At 43.4% G+C, this 16870-nt stretch overlaps 1 protein-coding gene across 5 annotated transcripts in view; it reads left to right on the top strand.

Moving 5' to 3' along the window:
* The window catches only part of CREBBP (CREB binding protein), a 96762-nt gene extending 84108 nt beyond the window's left edge, over positions 1 to 12654 (top strand). For all 5 annotated transcript variants that reach the window (XM_010578358.1, XM_010578355.1, XM_010578354.1 and 2 more), the window contains 8 exons: positions 31 to 181; positions 1022 to 1168; positions 1603 to 1716; positions 2149 to 2314; positions 3748 to 3915; positions 7102 to 7263; positions 7542 to 7823; positions 9502 to 12654. In XM_010578358.1, the coding sequence (XP_010576660.1) occupies positions 31 to 181; positions 1022 to 1168; positions 1603 to 1716; positions 2149 to 2314; positions 3748 to 3915; positions 7102 to 7263; positions 7542 to 7823; positions 9502 to 11670 (3359 nt within the window). In that variant the 3' untranslated portion in view covers positions 11671 to 12654. The remainder of the gene's footprint in view (positions 1 to 30; positions 182 to 1021; positions 1169 to 1602; positions 1717 to 2148; positions 2315 to 3747; positions 3916 to 7101; positions 7264 to 7541; positions 7824 to 9501) is intronic.
* The last annotated feature ends 4216 nt before the right edge of the window (positions 12655 to 16870 follow it).

The raw sequence follows: 16870 nt of genomic DNA on the forward strand, positions 1-16870 counted from the left end.
CGTTGTCATGTTGTCCCTCTTCATTTCTAGGGCTACAGACTACACGTTTAGGAAACCATTTGGAAGATAGAGTAAACAAATTTTTGCGGCGACAGAATCATCCTGAAGCTGGAGAGGTCTTTGTCAGAGTAGTAGCAAGTTCAGATAAGACAGTAGAAGTTAAACCAGGAATGAAATCCAGGTTAGTTCTATTAATTACAGTAAATGAGATCTTGATATTTTTTTTTATTTTGAAGTCTCCCTGCATAAATACTGCAAAACTGTGCCAATTTGCACCTTAATCCCTTTGCACATTTTTGAAACTTAGGTATGAGTAAGATAATGAAAGGTAAAAAAAGCAGTATGCAGTAAATGAACTCAGAGGAGGTGACCATTGTATTTGACTGTTTGGGGGGGTAGTGGGGACATCCTGGGTTTGGTTGGAATATTATGACTTTGTATTACTAAATCTTGAGAGAGAGTCTGACCACATTTTGGTTAGCATTATAGAATTCATAGTTTAGTTCAGAACAGTTGCTGAGATTCTGTTCCTTACTGTTCCTTCATTTTGTTGTGTTTTTATAAATACTTTAGCTTTCAGAAGTTATTTTTAATTTGCTTAATCATAAATGAAAAGCTTAAAAGTTTTATCCTATGAAGTATTTTGGCTTTAATTCATAAAGACAGTGTTTACGTGACATCACTTCATCATAATGCATCAGATTTTCTACTCTACAACATATTTAAAGGCTTGTGGTTTCTGAGGATGCTCTTGTACCCAATGCTTGCCTGTTCAGTTGTATGTTAACTATATGGAAAATGTTTTCCATGAGTTTTAATAGTAACAGGACTTCCTGTTCTAATACAGCTCTGATCAAACCCTGTTTAATTTCTGCATAAATGTTTCTAATGAGTTAAAAATAAGATTAAAAAGAATTCCCTCATTCTGGTAGGGCACTGGTTTAATAATTAATTGGCTTTTTGTTGGTTTGTTTTTTTGGGTTTTTTTTTTTTTTCCTATTCCTACCACCCTTTCCTTCAGATTTGTGGATTCTGGTGAGATGTCAGAATCTTTCCCTTACCGTACCAAAGCTCTGTTTGCTTTTGAGGAGATAGACGGCGTAGATGTGTGCTTCTTTGGCATGCATGTACAGGAGTATGGCTCGGATTGCCCCCCTCCAAATACAAGGTACTCTTTCATTTCTCTACTGGTGGTGCATGCACAGAGAACACTTTGCTACATTCACTGGACAATTAGTCTCAAATACAGAAGACTGGGAGATATGTTTTAATTCTGTGGCACAAATAAGTCAGATTTTGTATGACTGCGGATTACTTTGAAGGGGAAAACAAGTATCACAACAAAAATGTTACAATTTTTTGTATTCTGTATTTAATTTTGCCTCTTGATGTATGGTCTTGCTGTCTAAAAAAAATGCTACCCATCTTTTGCTTTTGAGAATGGTTTATACCATGTTAAGATGCTTAAATATCCATTAAAATGTCATCATTGTTTTTTTTGTTCAGTATGGCTGTATATGTATCTAGTATAAAAGTTCTCAGTAGGCAAAACGGACATTTAGCCATACATGATTTTCTGTCATTCTTCTCTCATTTATATAGGCGTGTATACATATCATATCTAGATAGTATTCATTTCTTCCGCCCCCGTTGTCTCCGAACTGCAGTTTATCATGAAATCCTCATTGGATATTTGGAGTACGTGAAGAAACTTGGGTAAGTGAGAACTTTATAAAGAAAGAAATCTTTTTTCTTAGCTTTTTTTTAAATCCAGGTTGCCAAGTAGCTTTTCACTTGGGATAGTGTCTCTCTCTGAGGTATGTGGAACACATGCCTTTTCTGCAGTGGAGAGAGAAATTTGGATTTTATCCCTAAGGTGCTTTTTCTGTTGTTAGAATTCTTAAATTGACAGCATATCATTCTTTCTATCAGAGGTTCACTTGATGTTTAATTTTCATTATTATATCCTGGGCCTTTTCTCATCTCTTGTATAAATAGAGGTTATTGCCTCAGCATCTTTGTTACAAAGAAAAAATAAAGAAAAAAAAAAAAGCCAGAGGTCTGAACTTATATCCCAGTTTATCTCAGTTAATTTTAAGATCGTAGTCAAAATGGTTAAGACTTTTTTTTCTTGTGTGTGAAACGCAGGTATGTGACAGGACACATCTGGGCCTGTCCCCCAAGTGAAGGAGATGACTATATTTTTCATTGCCATCCGCCTGATCAGAAAATACCCAAACCCAAACGTTTGCAAGAATGGTATAAGAAGATGCTGGACAAGGCATTTGCTGAGAGAATCATTCATGACTACAAGGTTTGCTACTGTTTTCTTCCTGAATGAATTTTTATGGGCTTTTCATTTGAAAGTAGCTAATATTGTTTCATAACGCATGAAACTGTGGTAGTGTTGTACAAGGGTTTTTATTCTCGGCTAGTGTCTTCATTTTCTTAGATTTTTCCAGAGATTCTGCCTTTGAGACTAAAAATTCCTTAGGCTTGGTTTCTGCATTAAGAGGAGTGTGCAAGAGCCTGCCTTTGTGTACTTGTCTTTCACTGCAATCTTCTTAGGCAAGGAAGAACGTAGCATGTTAAGGTTTATAGAAGTTGCTTGCTTCTGGTGATTCTGGAGGATCAGGTGGAATACTGGACCCTACTAATGTGAAATCAAAAAAATCTGCTTATGAAACAGCTTCTTCACTTGAAGAGAAAAAAGATGATTTTCATAATTGGAGAATATCACACGTGTACCCAAGGAAATAAGTTAAAGATGGCAAAGGTAGCATTTGCCACTCCTTACATGCTAAAATTTACAATAATTTCTTAATGGTAGTGACAGAGCTGGAAGAAAATGATGTTTTGATTGCAAGTGACAGTTACTAAATGTGTGGAATAGAACAGTGTATAGCAAGCCTTGTCATCTGCTCTGGCGTAGCAAAGAGCTAGAAAATCTGTGTGTCTCCTAATAAGGTGATCTTGAAATGAATCTGAAGAAGAAAATGGGCTAGTCTTGTATGTGCTTGCTAAACCCAATGCACTTAAAAAACCCACCTCCAGAACAACTGTATAAAGTACCTGTTCCTTTTCAGAATACTGGTTCCTCTCAGTGGTCCCTAGTCTTTCGGGGCAGGTGGTCTACAGAGCTTCAGTCAGCAGTCAGTGAAGGACACAGGCTGCGCACAGGCCCCCTCCCACACCCAGACTTTATATTCCTGTGTGTAATAGTTGGCCGGTGCATTCAGCGATTCTTCCTGCAGCTATTGGGCTTATTGCACCTATGATGGTGCATTGAAGTGCTTACGTGCTTTCAAATTTGTAAGGGAAAGGACTGGATGAGATGCACTTGCTGTCACTAGAACAGTTCCTGCTCTTGTCCAGGAGCAGTGTAGGAAAAACTAAGTGGTGTAGGCTGCATTTTTAATTGGCATAGTTACCAGGGAGGGGTTTGTTATGCTTTCCAGGGGTATCTTAGTCTCCCATCATGTCAGGAACATGCACCAATTGCATGATGGAGGTTCAGGAGAGCTTCAGCAGGTCTCTTTCTAAGATGAAACAGGGAGTGGGCTGTTACCTATATTGCCAGTCCAGTTTTTGAGCTGCACCCAGAAAAGGAGGGCTGCCAGGAGTGGGCCATGGACTGTAGGTGAGGCACAGCTGTTCAGTGTAGCACTGATCATGTCTCTGGTTCTCTTCCCTCTCTTAAGGGGTCTTCATTTATTTATTCTTGGTATTGTGTGATACACTTAACAGGACATCTTCAAACAAGCAACGGAGGACAGGCTGACAAGTGCAAAGGAGCTGCCTTACTTTGAAGGTGATTTCTGGCCCAATGTGCTAGAAGAAAGCATTAAGGAGTTGGAGCAGGAGGAGGAGGAAAGAAAAAAGGAAGAAAGTACTGCAGCTAGTGAAACAACAGAGGTGAGTTAACTTTATATGCTATATCTGCTTCTAGCTCACAAAGCTGACAGTTAATGCTTTAATAAATTAGAGAGTTCACATCCAGTAAACTAGAAAAGAAGGTCATTCACATCAGACATTAAATCAGGACTCCCTTTAACTGCATTTCTGGTTTTTTTTTCTTGCATAACAAATACACTGATGGCTTGGTTTGTGGGTTTTTTTCTAACAGAATCAGAAGTCAGTTATGTTAGTTCAGCATCTCTGTTCTCAGAGAAATGTGTTAAGCTACTTTTGGATTGCATTATGACTGCTACATTTGCTTGCAGTCATTTGGCTGAGCTTCTGGTTCACACCTTTGCAGATCACCTTCAGTATTTGCATTTTGAAAGATGCTGTATTTTTCAAAGCTGAATTAAGTTTTGCTGTTATTTAAGCAAAGGTACTTGTAGTCGTTTGCGACAGTAGGGGGCTGAAATTTAAAGGTATTTATTGCAAGCTTTGCATTAGTGTGAAATGTCGATCCTGATGGTGGTGTTCCTTCAGCAGCATTCTGTCTTCGTGTATAAAAACCAACCAAACAAAAAAACCCAGCAACGTAATTTTTCAGGGTCCTGGCCTGAATTTCATTATTGGTTTTTTATTTCTGTCTTGATTGTATCTGTAACCAAATGGTCTTAGCACTTTTATGCTGTCCCTTTTACTTGTGATTTGCAGTAAGGTGTTTTGAAAATAAATGTAGTAGGAAAACCTGAAGTCTAGCAGATTGAGATGAAACCAAAAGCTTTAACTGAGGAAAAAAACTGCATTCAGCTTAGATGCTGTGACAATTTGCATACAGTATGTATTATGTGTGATTGATCTGGAGTTACAGACCTTAATCCATCAATTTCATTATGTCAGAAAGTTCTTTCTGTTAAACCTTAGCACCTCCATCAAAGCTAACATAGTTTGTTGCTATGTTTTTTTATGGAACCATAAAGTTAATAGTTTTCACCTTGTTCCTTCTGAATGTAACTTTTAATATTGAAGTATTTCAACAAACATAGCAGTATAAAAGTAACTGAAAGACAAGGCTTGGAATTTAAGTTGCGGTCCTCCTTTGCTAACAGTATCACTTTCAGTAAATCATAGCATGCCCTTCCAGTGAAAACACCAGTGTAAACCTCTACATCTAAGAGCGGGAAAAAAGGTGTTTTTAAAAGCCCAGAACAGCTAACTGTGAAACTCACACAAGCTGTCTGCCTAAAGTGAGAAGATGCAGCCTTGACTGTTAACATCCTTATGTCCCCACTTAATGCCATTGATGTTGCTTGGGGTAGCAGGGGAACAAAATTTGCATCCAGGTTGCTGAAGATGTCATCAAAGAATGCAACAAAAAACATAACAGTGTGGTCTTTGCCGCTTGGCTTAGAAAAAGGAGTGAAATTAAAAGCATGAGAACTAATCCAGTGCAGTCACCTAAACTTGTCACTTCTGGAGGAAACCATGCACGGCAATGGGGATCTCCGTGTGTAGAAGCACTTGATGGATCTTTGCAGTTTGCCTTGTATTGAGACTGTCCAGAATCTGTTCTTAAATTCTTAGTCCTAAACTTCATATATGTGGAGAGAAGGCTTCTTAAAAGTCAACACATGCTGTGAGTATCAGTTAAAGAGAGTCTAAAGAGGTGGTAAATATTCAGAAGTTCTTGAAAAAGGTTCTGAAGGGACAAGGCTCACTGAGTAAACTGTGCCGTCGGCATCTGTGGCAAAACTGGCTGAGTATGTTAAATGCTATCAAAAAAGGAAGTAGTACAAAAACAATCTTACAACCTCTTAAAACATTTTGGAATAGCTCTGTACAATTGACCAAATATAAACTTGCTGAAGGTGGAGTAGAAAGAAAACAGATTTATACTGTTAGCTAAGTTTTAATCTATTCTTCTTTTTGGTGTTTACATTTTTAAATCTATGTTGATGCTCTAGAATGCATAGGCAAAGGAGGACATGCCATAATTCTATTAGGGTGGTAGAAATTTTGGGGAAAAGAAGTCAAGGTGGGAACATACAATAGCTCATTTCTGAATACCTTCAAATCACTTAAAGCTCTGTCTGGTTTCCCATAAAATAGAATAATTTTAATTTCCAGACAGGTTTGGTCAAAAAGTCGGTAAAATTAGTTACAGAAAACCCAAGATGGGACAGGGAGTTCCTACCTAAGCCTAATTAATGGAATGGAAGGATGGCAACAGTCTATATTTAGAATTGCTTTCTTCAGTTGAAATATTTTTGTTTTCTTTGAATAAATGGGCTTGCGGCTAAACCCTGTGTTTGCTTGTACATAGTGTTCATGAAACTTTCTTGCGTGTGTGTACATATATATATATATCTCTCAGAGTATTTCAGTAGCTTATCTTTAATATTATGATAACCAACATTCTAGCAGTTAGAGAGGGAATTTTTACTGAGTGGCAAGCTCCCTGCTGAGAGCTTGGGTTTTTATTTTTCAAGGACATGAGAAGTCTAAAAGTTATTTCTGTTTTCACAGGTCATCTAAATAGCATCATCTGCTATTTTTTACCCTCTTTACTTACATCTGGTATTCAGTATATGGTCACTGTGGTCTATGTTGTTGTAACTTACACACAAGTGAAGGTTTTGGGGTTTTGTTTTTTTTTTGGAGTTGTATATGCAGCCATAAGTCTTCAGGATGGAGAATAATGTATTTTGTTAGTTTCAAATCCTGCATTTCTTATCTGTGTACTAGCCCTAAATTTGTTCAATAAAAACAAACAAACAAACATTAAATCAGAGCTTGAGCAAGTAGGTGAAACCCCAAATGCACAACAAAGCAAAATACTGCACTTCTGGATTTTTTTTTTTTTGTAACTCATTTTATCATCTGTAAGATGTATATCTGTAAGATCTTGTAAAGCAAGCAGTGGAAGCTGAAGTACAGTTTGAGAAGGAAAAAAAAAGTGTAAGATAAAAATTATTTAATGTATATGCATACTTTAAAAATCTATTTTTAAACAACATTTTAATTTGTTTGCCAGTTTGGCTTTTGATTTTTCCTGGAAGATAGGATATATTTAACACACTATGGCCGATTTGCAGGCATTGGAACAAAGTTCTATTATTGACAGCAGAAGTGTTTCACTTTCAGCTACAGTGAACAGGAGAGAGCTCTATAAAATGTAACATCTTTCCTATGCATTTACTGCAGGGAAGCCAGGGCGACAGCAAAAATGCTAAGAAAAAGAACAACAAAAAAACCAACAAGAATAAGAGTAGCATCAGCAGAGCTAACAAGAAGAAACCCAGCATGCCAAATGTGTCCAATGATCTGTCTCAGAAGCTGTATGCCACTATGGAGAAGCATAAAGAGGTACTGTCAAAATACGCTGCATGAAGAGAAGATTTTATTCCTCTAAATCCAGACATGATGGTATTCAGAACTGAAAAATCAGGAGGAGTAAAGCTTGTGATTGCATTAGAATTTTTCTGTTGTGTAACAACATATTGGAAGAGATTAGTCTAAACTAAGTTAATTAGATAACATTTGCAGCATACCATTACTGCAACAGAACATGAGCTTTTTCCTGCAAGATTATCTAACCTCATTGATTATTTCCTCTACTCTCCCCCCCCCCCCTTTATCTGCAGGTCTTTTTTGTGATTCATTTACATGCTGGGCCTGTAATTAACACTCTGCCTCCCATTGTGGACCCTGATCCATTACTTAGCTGTGATTTGATGGATGGGCGAGATGCCTTCCTCACCTTAGCCAGAGATAAGCACTGGGAGTTCTCCTCACTACGCCGATCCAAGTGGTCCACGCTCTGCATGCTGGTAGAACTACATACTCAAGGGCAGGATCGCTTTGTCTATACGTGCAATGAGTGCAAACATCATGTGGAAACAAGGTGGCATTGCACTGTCTGTGAGGTAGGTGTATATCACCAGAGACTTCTGCTCTCTCTTGCCCTACAGCTGAGCTTGATTTTTATTTTTTTTTAATTTATATTGCCCAAAGTTCTTCCAAATTAAGCCTATCCTGATAAAAGGGCTGCTAAGCCTTAAGGGAAGGTAATGACCACAGTGGGGTACCTCTTCTAGAACAAGTGCCTTTAGTTTCTCGACATGGAAAGAGCGGGTGCTCTGGAATGGCTACTGCTGCGTCATTTGTTCCACTATGGTTCCTCTGCATAGACAAGTTTTAACTTAATTTTAAAGAAGTTTAGGACTGGGTCATAGGGTGTGACTGCATCAGGCTAGTCTGAATCTGCAGGGCCTTAGCTCATCCACATTAAGTGGATGTCCACGAGAGAAGTTAGCGTACCTTTCTGCAAGGTAGCTTTTGTGCTGCTTTGTATGTGGTACTTCATGTTGTAAGGAGTGCAGCTGGCTGCCACAAAGCTGGGTGAGGAGGCTGCCGCAACTCTTCATTGTCTCTTTGGCCCAGCAGTAGTGGTTACCTGCCCTTCAGATCAGACCAAATAATTGCTTCTTAACCTGGCTCAATGCTTTTAATGACTAGTCCTTTTACAGCACAGATTGCTTCCGCTGAACTATGTTAGAGTACAATTATGCATGGAGTTGTACGGGTGGACTTGAGGAGAAGGTAGCCTCTAGAGGGCTTGTGATGACCTCTGGCTGTAGCTAAATAAAAAAAAAATCTGAATAAGTGCAGCCTAGTTCTTACACTGCAAGTTATTGCCAGGTTTGCGGTCGAAGAGTCTTAATTAATCCCTCTGAGGAAAGCATTGAAAAGGGCTTCTTGAGGCAAGACTGCAGGAAATGGATCATACACGCTGGGGGAGTTAAGTGGTGGAAGGAGGTATGGCCTCTAGGTTTCTTCTGGGTATAAGGGAGTGCCCTTCCTCCAGCAAAAAAAGGACAGAGCAGTGAAAATGTGGGTGCGTGAGCATGTTTTCAGAAAAGTGTCCGTCTTAGCATGAAACTTGCACTTGATTTGAGGGTCGTTCTAGAGATTAAAAAAAAATATATATATCTTTCAGGGTAGTCATTATTAATCAGTAATTGCACTAAGAATAGATAAATGGAGAGCCAAACCCTATTTTTTAGGCAGTGACAGTAGGTTCACCTTACTAGTTGGAGGTTTCAGCCCTCCTTTTGTAGGTACATCAGTAGACATCACAGAAAAGTAAACAGCTCCTGTCATCAAAAGGGGAAAATAAAAAAAAACAATTCCTGCAAGACTTTTTCATGTAATAAAATGAAGACACAATTACAGCCCCTATTTGCATTGTTACTGTAGTCAAGACTTGTGATTGCAGGCTCACTTTGCAGAGCCAGCTGATGTAGCTTCTGCCCTCAGCTGCCCAGCACTCCCTCCCCTAAAGGTCCACTCCCACTATCTCTGTAGGCTATGCAGCTGCTTCTCTACCTTGGTGTAACAGGTGTAAATTGAAACTGGCAGCTGCTTGCAGCACGTGGCTGTTGTCCTGCTTTTGTTCTTTGTGTTTGTACCCACTGAAACCCAAAGTGTGTTTCCACACCAGGCTCATGTTGCTCACCTAGCACCTCTTTTGCTCTTCTGCTCTTTTGCTGGTATGGTTAGTGCTCTGTAGACAACTGAACTCTGGGTTTTCTTTGCTTTCAGGACTATGACCTCTGCATTAACTGCTACAACACTAAGAGCCATGACCACAAGATGGTTAAGTGGGGCCTGGGTCTGGATGATGAAAGCAACAGCCAAGGAGAGCAACAGTCAAAGAGCCCCCAGGAGTCGCGACGACTGAGCATCCAGCGCTGCATTCAGTCCCTTGTCCATGCCTGTCAGTGCCGCAATGCAAACTGCTCATTGCCATCCTGCCAGAAGATGAAACGGGTTGTCCAGCACACCAAGGGTTGCAAGCGCAAGACCAACGGTGGCTGTCCGGTGTGCAAACAGCTCATAGCTCTTTGCTGCTACCATGCCAAACACTGCCAAGAGAACAAATGCCCTGTGCCATTCTGTCTCAATATCAAACACAAACTTCGACAGCAGCAGATCCAGCATCGCCTGCAGCAGGCTCAGCTCATGCGCAGAAGGATGGCTACCATGAACACCCGAAACGTGCCTCAGCAAAGTTTGCCTTCTCCTACCTCAGCAACGCCTGGTACCCCTACACAGCAGCCAAGTACACCACAAACACCGCAGCCTCCTCCCCAGCCCCAGCCTTCCCCTGTAAGTATGTCACCGGCTGGCTTTCCCAGTGTGTCGAGAACTCAGCCCCCTACTACTGTTTCAACAGGAAAACCCACAAACCCGGTTTCCGCACCTCCACCTCCGGCTCAGCCTCCACCAGCCGCAGTGGAAGCGGCTCGGCAGATCGAGAGAGAAGCTGCCCAGCAGCAGCAGCAGCTCTACAGGGTCAACAACATTAACAATGGTTTGCCTCCTGGTCGCCCAGGACTAGTAAACCCGACAGTGGGTTCAGTGAACCAGATGCAGCAAGTCAGCATGAATGTACCCCGGCCCAACCCTGTAAGTGGTCCAGTGATGTCCAACATGCAACCTGGACAATGGCAGTCACCTCCAATGCCGCAGCAGCAACCAATGCAGCCAGGAATGGCGAGACCGGTTATGCCAATGGCGACGCCACAAGCAGTGGCTGGGCCAAGGATGCCAGGCGTGCAGCAGCCACCGCGGAGCATCCCCCCGAATGCACTTCAGGACTTACTGAGGACCTTGAAATCACCAAGCTCTCCGCAACAGCAACAGCAGGTTCTTAATATCCTTAAATCCAACCCTCAGCTTATGGCAGCTTTTATAAAGCAAAGAACAGCCAAATATGTGGCTAACCAGCCTGGGATGCAGCCGCAAGCAGGCATACAGCCCCAGCCTGGGATGCAGCAGCCGCAGACTGGCATGCAACAGCCAGGCATGCACGCTCAAGCAGGATTGCAGAACATGAACACGATGCAAGCAGGAGTGCAGAGACCGAGCGTTCCTCCCCAGCAGCAAGGGATAGGAGCTATGAATCCCCAGGGACAAGCGATAAACATTATGAACCCTGGCCACAACCCTAGCATGGCAAACATGAGTCCGCAGTACAGAGAAATACTGAGGCGGCAATTACTGCAGCAGCAGCAGCAACAGCAGCAGCAGCAAGGAGGGGCTGGCATGGCAGGAGGGATGGCAGGACATAACCAGTTCCAGCAGCCTCAAGGACCAGGAGGTTACCCTCAAGCCATGCAGCAGCAGCGGATGCAACAGCATATATCGATACAGGGGGGGTCCATGGGACAGATGGCTCAGATGGGACAGCTGAACCAGATGGGCCAGCCCGGCATGGGGGCAGACGGCACTCCCAACATCCAGCAAGCACTGCAGCAGCGGATCCTGCAACAGCAGCAGATGAAGCAGCAGATAGGGTCCCCCGGCCAGCCTAACCCCATGAGCCCACAGCAGCACATGCTCTCAGGACAACCGCAGGCATCTCATCTCCCTGGCCAGCAGATCGCCACCTCCCTCAGCAACCAGGTGCGGTCCCCAGCACCCGTTCAGTCTCCCCGTCCCCAGTCCCAGCCACCACATTCCAGCCCGTCACCCAGGATACAGCCCCAACCATCACCTCACCACGTCTCTCCCCAGACTGGTTCCCCCCACCCAGGACTCGCAGTTACTATGGCTAGCTCCATGGATCAGGGACACTTGGGCAACCCAGAACAGAGTGCAATGCTTCCACAACTAAACACCCCGAACAGGAGTGCGTTGTCTAACGAATTGTCTCTGGTCGGTGACACCACCGGGGACACATTAGAAAAATTTGTGGAGGGTTTGTAGCATTATGGGAGCATCACTTTTTTTTTTTTTCCTTTCGTGTTCTTGGACATTTTGTACTGAAAATTCAGACATCTGGGTTGTTTTGAATCCTAGATGGAACTGCTGCTTCCTACATGTGGAAGAATGAATTGCTGTTTAAAAAAAAAAAAAACAATACAAAGAATATATTTTTTTGTTAAAGCCAGGCGGTTAAAATATCTGGTCTCTTTTGTGGGTTTTTTTGGTTTTTATTTTTTTGTTGCTGTTGACTCATACCTTTTTTTTAATGGGGAAAACAAGTTCATTATATTCATATTTTTTATTTGTATTTTCAAGACTTTAAACATTTGCGTTTAAAAGAAGAAAAAATAATATTCAGAAACTGTTTCCTGAAATAATGCAACATTGTAATGTATCCCGGTAACTTTGACATGTTGCGGGAAGATTTTTTTTTCTATAGTGAACTCTGCAGGCATTTGAAGTATTACCCCTGGAAAGATAGGAATTGACTCTTGCACACAAAAACACACATTGGCCAATGCCAAAATCCTTGTCTTGCAGATGTAGAAATTGTTGCTTTGTTTCTCTGATAAAACTGGTTTTAGATGAAAATAGGGATGATCACTCTTAGACCGTGCTGATTTGAATAGAGAAGAAGCATTCTTTTCTTTCTTTCTTCTGTGTGAAACTTGAAATGAGGAAAAGCAATTCTAGTGTAAATCATGCAAGCGCTATAATTACTATAAATAAGAAAATCCAAGAAGATTCAATCACTGTATAGAATGGTAAAAAAAACAAACTCATTTCTTACTTATAATATCATATTGTTAAATAAACTGTGTGCAACAGACAAAAAGGGTGGTCCTTCTTGAATTCATGTACATGGTATTAACACTTAGTGTTTGGGTTTTTTGTTATGAAAATGCTGTTTTCAACATTGTATTTGGACTATGCATGTCTTTTTTCCATTGTATATAAAGTATTGCTTAAAATTGATATAAATTACTGAAGTTTTTAACATGTATTCTGTTCTTTAAAATCCATGTAAGAATGTTTAAGGTTTTTATTTATTTATATATTTTTTGATCATGTTCTTTGTAAGACATAGCTATGACTATTCACTCATTACACAGAGCAGCCAGAGGCATCGATAGGAGTGGCACGATACATGGAGTATTGTAGGTAGCATGTCTGTTTTACAACACCCTTTAGTGATTGTTTCCTTTTCGGGGAGGGAGAGGAGAGGGGAATGTTTCCCATACATGGAATATTTGCAGGTGTTCATCCATAAGGGTTAACTGGAATAAATTATTAATAGCCGTTGCTTTTTAAAAACTGCATTAATTTAGAGAAGGATCACCAATGAAAGGAAAATAGAGAGAGTATTGAGTTAATTCTAGGCTAATTTATTTAGTCTACAGTAAAATATGAACCTATTGACTTTAACACTATTTTTCTGCTGTTAACTCTGAGTCTAGATTTGAGGGTTTTCTGTGGAATAAAAAATAACAAATCATGTACATGTTCCCTTTAATATCCTGTCACCATGCCCTCATGTTCTGGGATACTTACCCCTCCTCCCCGCAAGGAATTGCTTTCTTGGAGTTAAAAAGTCCAGGGAAACTTTCCCAGTGTAGGTGTGAGCTTAAAACCACAACTAGCCTAAAACGCCATCACTCAGACCTTGAGGCTTCTCGATTACGTGCGACTGGCATGGGATTTGCAGCAAACCCAGCAAGGTATCCTGCCTGGCAGCAGCTGCCACTCCAGCGGGGAGCACTGGGCACACTTGGCTTTTCACATTAAGTTAGTGCTTCCTCCAGCCTTACATTTTTATAGGAAAACAGCATTGGGGGAGGATGGGGAGAGAAGAGCAAACAATTTATCTCAACTTCTATCCCCGTACTGTGAAAATAGTAGTGCGCTGCCGCGCTACTTCATTCTTTTTAACTGTAGAGGGTTTCTGCTTAAACTTTTCTTGCAAACTTTTAACTATTGTACCTTTTTCACCACCATTGGATTCATCTGCCCACGCAATTGTCTTCAGCAATTCAAGATGTCAAAATTTGGGGCTGGGCTGAGGTCAGTGAACACTAACCCAAAGCTTGTCCAGAAGAAATTGCTGTAAAAAAAAAAAAAAAAAATGGAAAGCCCTGATGCTGTGTCTCATGCTGTGTACTTAAAAAGAGGAAAAATACTATATTTGTGATCAAAAAAGAGGAAACTTGAAATGTGCTGGTGTTTCTAATAAAAGCTGGTAAAACTGCTTGGATTGAAGGATGGTTCCACTTGGCTGGTGCCCGCTAGGATCAGCGAAGCCTGACACCCAAGGTTAAGATAACTGCACTCAATCTCACTAATACCTTAAGTAGCATCCATTTTAAAAACGTTGGCACCGCTTCCGGATTTGGATAAGCCAAGTCCTCTTTGGAGAACAGAGAGGTGGTGTGGCTCTCGGGCTGCAGCTCACTTGGGTTCCCGTTCCTGGGGAAGAGTGGAAAAAAAAAACCTGGTGGGAAGCAAATGCCAGAATAGTTTTAAGTACAACCTGAAGTACGTTGAAAGCACGGAGCAAGGGATAAATTTAGATCTGATAATCCCAGCTTGCTGGAGCAATTGTTTTAGGTAAGAGCAGGTATATTATCAGGGAAAGAAGGGAAGTGCAAAGCTAAGGAACGTGAAGCAAACAGGAGGAGGGGCTGGGCTTGATATACAGCCCCTACAGTCTTGGTGGGGCTTCACTCCAGTCTCCTTTGAGTGTTGATAGGAAATTCAGCGTATCTGAAGACTGGACAGGCATCTGATTTTTCACGTCCTTGCCTATGTTTTGATGGGGGAGGTACTGGCAATAAGGAACAGCATCCTAGAAACATGAGAATTTATAAGGCAAGAATGCACTGGTGAGTGGTGCAGGATCTTTATCACCAGAGGGGGTGGCTAGGACCTTCTGCCTTACTGAATTTTGGAGGGGAAGAAGGTGCTTAAATCTGAAAAACTTGATTTTCTGCTCTTCCTTTCTTCACCTGTCCACCATGTTCCACTCTCTCCTGCTGGCTATCCTGACTTTTACTAGTGCTGCTACCACAGCAGGCTGTGAGCGTGTTTCTTCTTGCTGTAGACGCACCAGCTGAGGTTCACCTTCTCGGTTGCTCATCACTGTCCCACCAAGCCAGAGATCGGCCTGCAGCACTCATGTAAGTGCTCCCTGCTCTGGTCTTCCACCTGGATGGATTAGAGTGAAGGCTTGCGGGTCTAACCACAGCAGTGGGCTGAGGAAGAGGAGCCCTCCTGCCGGGGGTGCAGCAGGTACCAAAAAGCTGGGGACAGTAACCCTGTCGGTCACTGTTGGAAGCCAGAAGCAGTACATATCTGCAGCCGTAGCAGCGTAACATTCCTTCAAGTCAGCAGAAGCATACAGCAGTAAGTGAAAGCAGTTAATGGCTTACAAGCAAACTAGAGTCTGTGGTTTTCTCAGTGCAGTGAAGATCTAGCAGCCACTACGGAGCTGGGGAGGCATGGCAGAGCACGCAGGTTGCTGTTTGGGGGCCATCTATCCTTCCCTGCGCTTCCTCTCCACGGTCAGGAAGTTAAAATGGGGAGCGGGGTGATCTCTGCCACCCCCCAGCGCACTGCCAGGGCAGCAGTTGAAGCCAGTCGGTGCCAACTGCTGGCTGGTCAAAATGAGCCTGAACAGAGGGGAGCACCTGTACCAGATCCCCTGCAGTCCCCAAGCCTTCCCTGCAGGAACACGCTGCATGGCTGAGTGGTCAAAGCGCACCCAAGGTAGGAAGGGGGTGACGCAGTGCGAGGTGAGGTAGGAGGAGAACTTGGGTGTTTCACAGCAGATATAAGAGCTCAGGTACAGTGTCATGGCAGAGCAATGCTCCGGAGCACTGTGGGGTCAGCTGGAGGTAGCAATGAATGCAGCAGTAGGAGGGAAGTGTTTTGAAATGGGCTCAGAAGTCATTTTGGTTTCAGCCACAGCACAGGTAATCTTGAGGAGGGGCTGGGGTTGGTTCTAGGTGGAAATGCAGTCCCAGCAGAAGGGTGCTGGAGTGATGGAAAGGCTCGCGCTGGGTTTGTTGCACCTAATCCATAACATCCAGCACCACACAAACCCCACTGTGTGCAAGTATTCTAGATGCAAACCTCCAGAACGGCACGTGGATCAGCATAGTTGCAAAGATAAGTTGCAAGCACGAGTGAACTGCACGTGTAGCTTTTCCAGCGAACTCCCCTGAGCCTGGGGATTACAAAGCTGCCTCAGTGAGGTGGTCATGGTTCCCTCCTGAAGGCCCTCGTCTCCTCTGTCTGGAAGTGGTTAGCACTCACTGAAATGAGACCTGCTCGATCTTTTATTTTTAGCTGTGGTGTTCATTGAGGCCAGGCTCTGCTCTCATGCACGTTCCAAATTGGGCTCTCAGTAGAGCGGTTTATTTCCTCTCTCACCCCCATCGCATCCAAAGCCTTTCTCCAATACCTCAGCCCTTTAGGTCTCGATGATCTATGCTCACAGCAGCCCCAGGAGATGAGGAATTTCAGAGAAATGGGAAAATGAGATACTAAGCAATTTGCCCGAAGTCGAGCAGGGGAGCCTGGCCAAGGTGCAGCACACGGGGGCTTCCTAAGGGCTGCTCCCAGCCCGGCGCAGCCTTTACTCAGCCCCCTCCGTGAGGAGGCTGGGAGAGAGGCCGTGCACCCAGCGCTGCCGGCTGCGATGGCCGAGCTCCTGTCGCATGAAACGGGCTCCCTGCAGCAAATACTGGGTCATTAACTGTGCGATACCCTCGCGGGCGGCTGCAGGGCGAGAGGCGGGTGGTTTTTGCAACCTGCGTGTGGCTTCTCGTTGCTAACAAGTCCTCAGGGTAGAAGGAACACGGATGGGATTTTAACCATCAAAACAGGGAAGGTCTGGAAGCGGTGTCCTGGCCTCGGCGTCCAGGTACGACCTCCGTCGCAAGAGGCAGAAGGAGAGCCCCGAAAGCCCGCAGCAGCAGGACCCTCTGGCAGGGGCGAGGATCCGCCTCGCCGACCCTAACGTGGGGCAACCCGAGCGGAGCCGAGCAAGGAGGGCCTCGGCGTGAAGAGCTGCGAGGGGGCGCCGAGGGCGGCGGCTTTCCCGGAGACAGCTGGGGCAAAGCGTCTCCCCCCGCGGCGCGGCAGCCGACGAGCCGGCACCAAACGGCGGCTGCGACCGGTCACGTCGGCAGCAAGGGCAACG

Source organism: Haliaeetus leucocephalus, unplaced genomic scaffold (genome assembly GCF_000737465.1).
Source record: "Haliaeetus leucocephalus isolate CR32 unplaced genomic scaffold, Haliaeetus_leucocephalus-4.0 Scaffold636, whole genome shotgun sequence".
Classification (NCBI taxonomy): Eukaryota; Metazoa; Chordata; class Aves; order Accipitriformes; family Accipitridae; genus Haliaeetus; species Haliaeetus leucocephalus.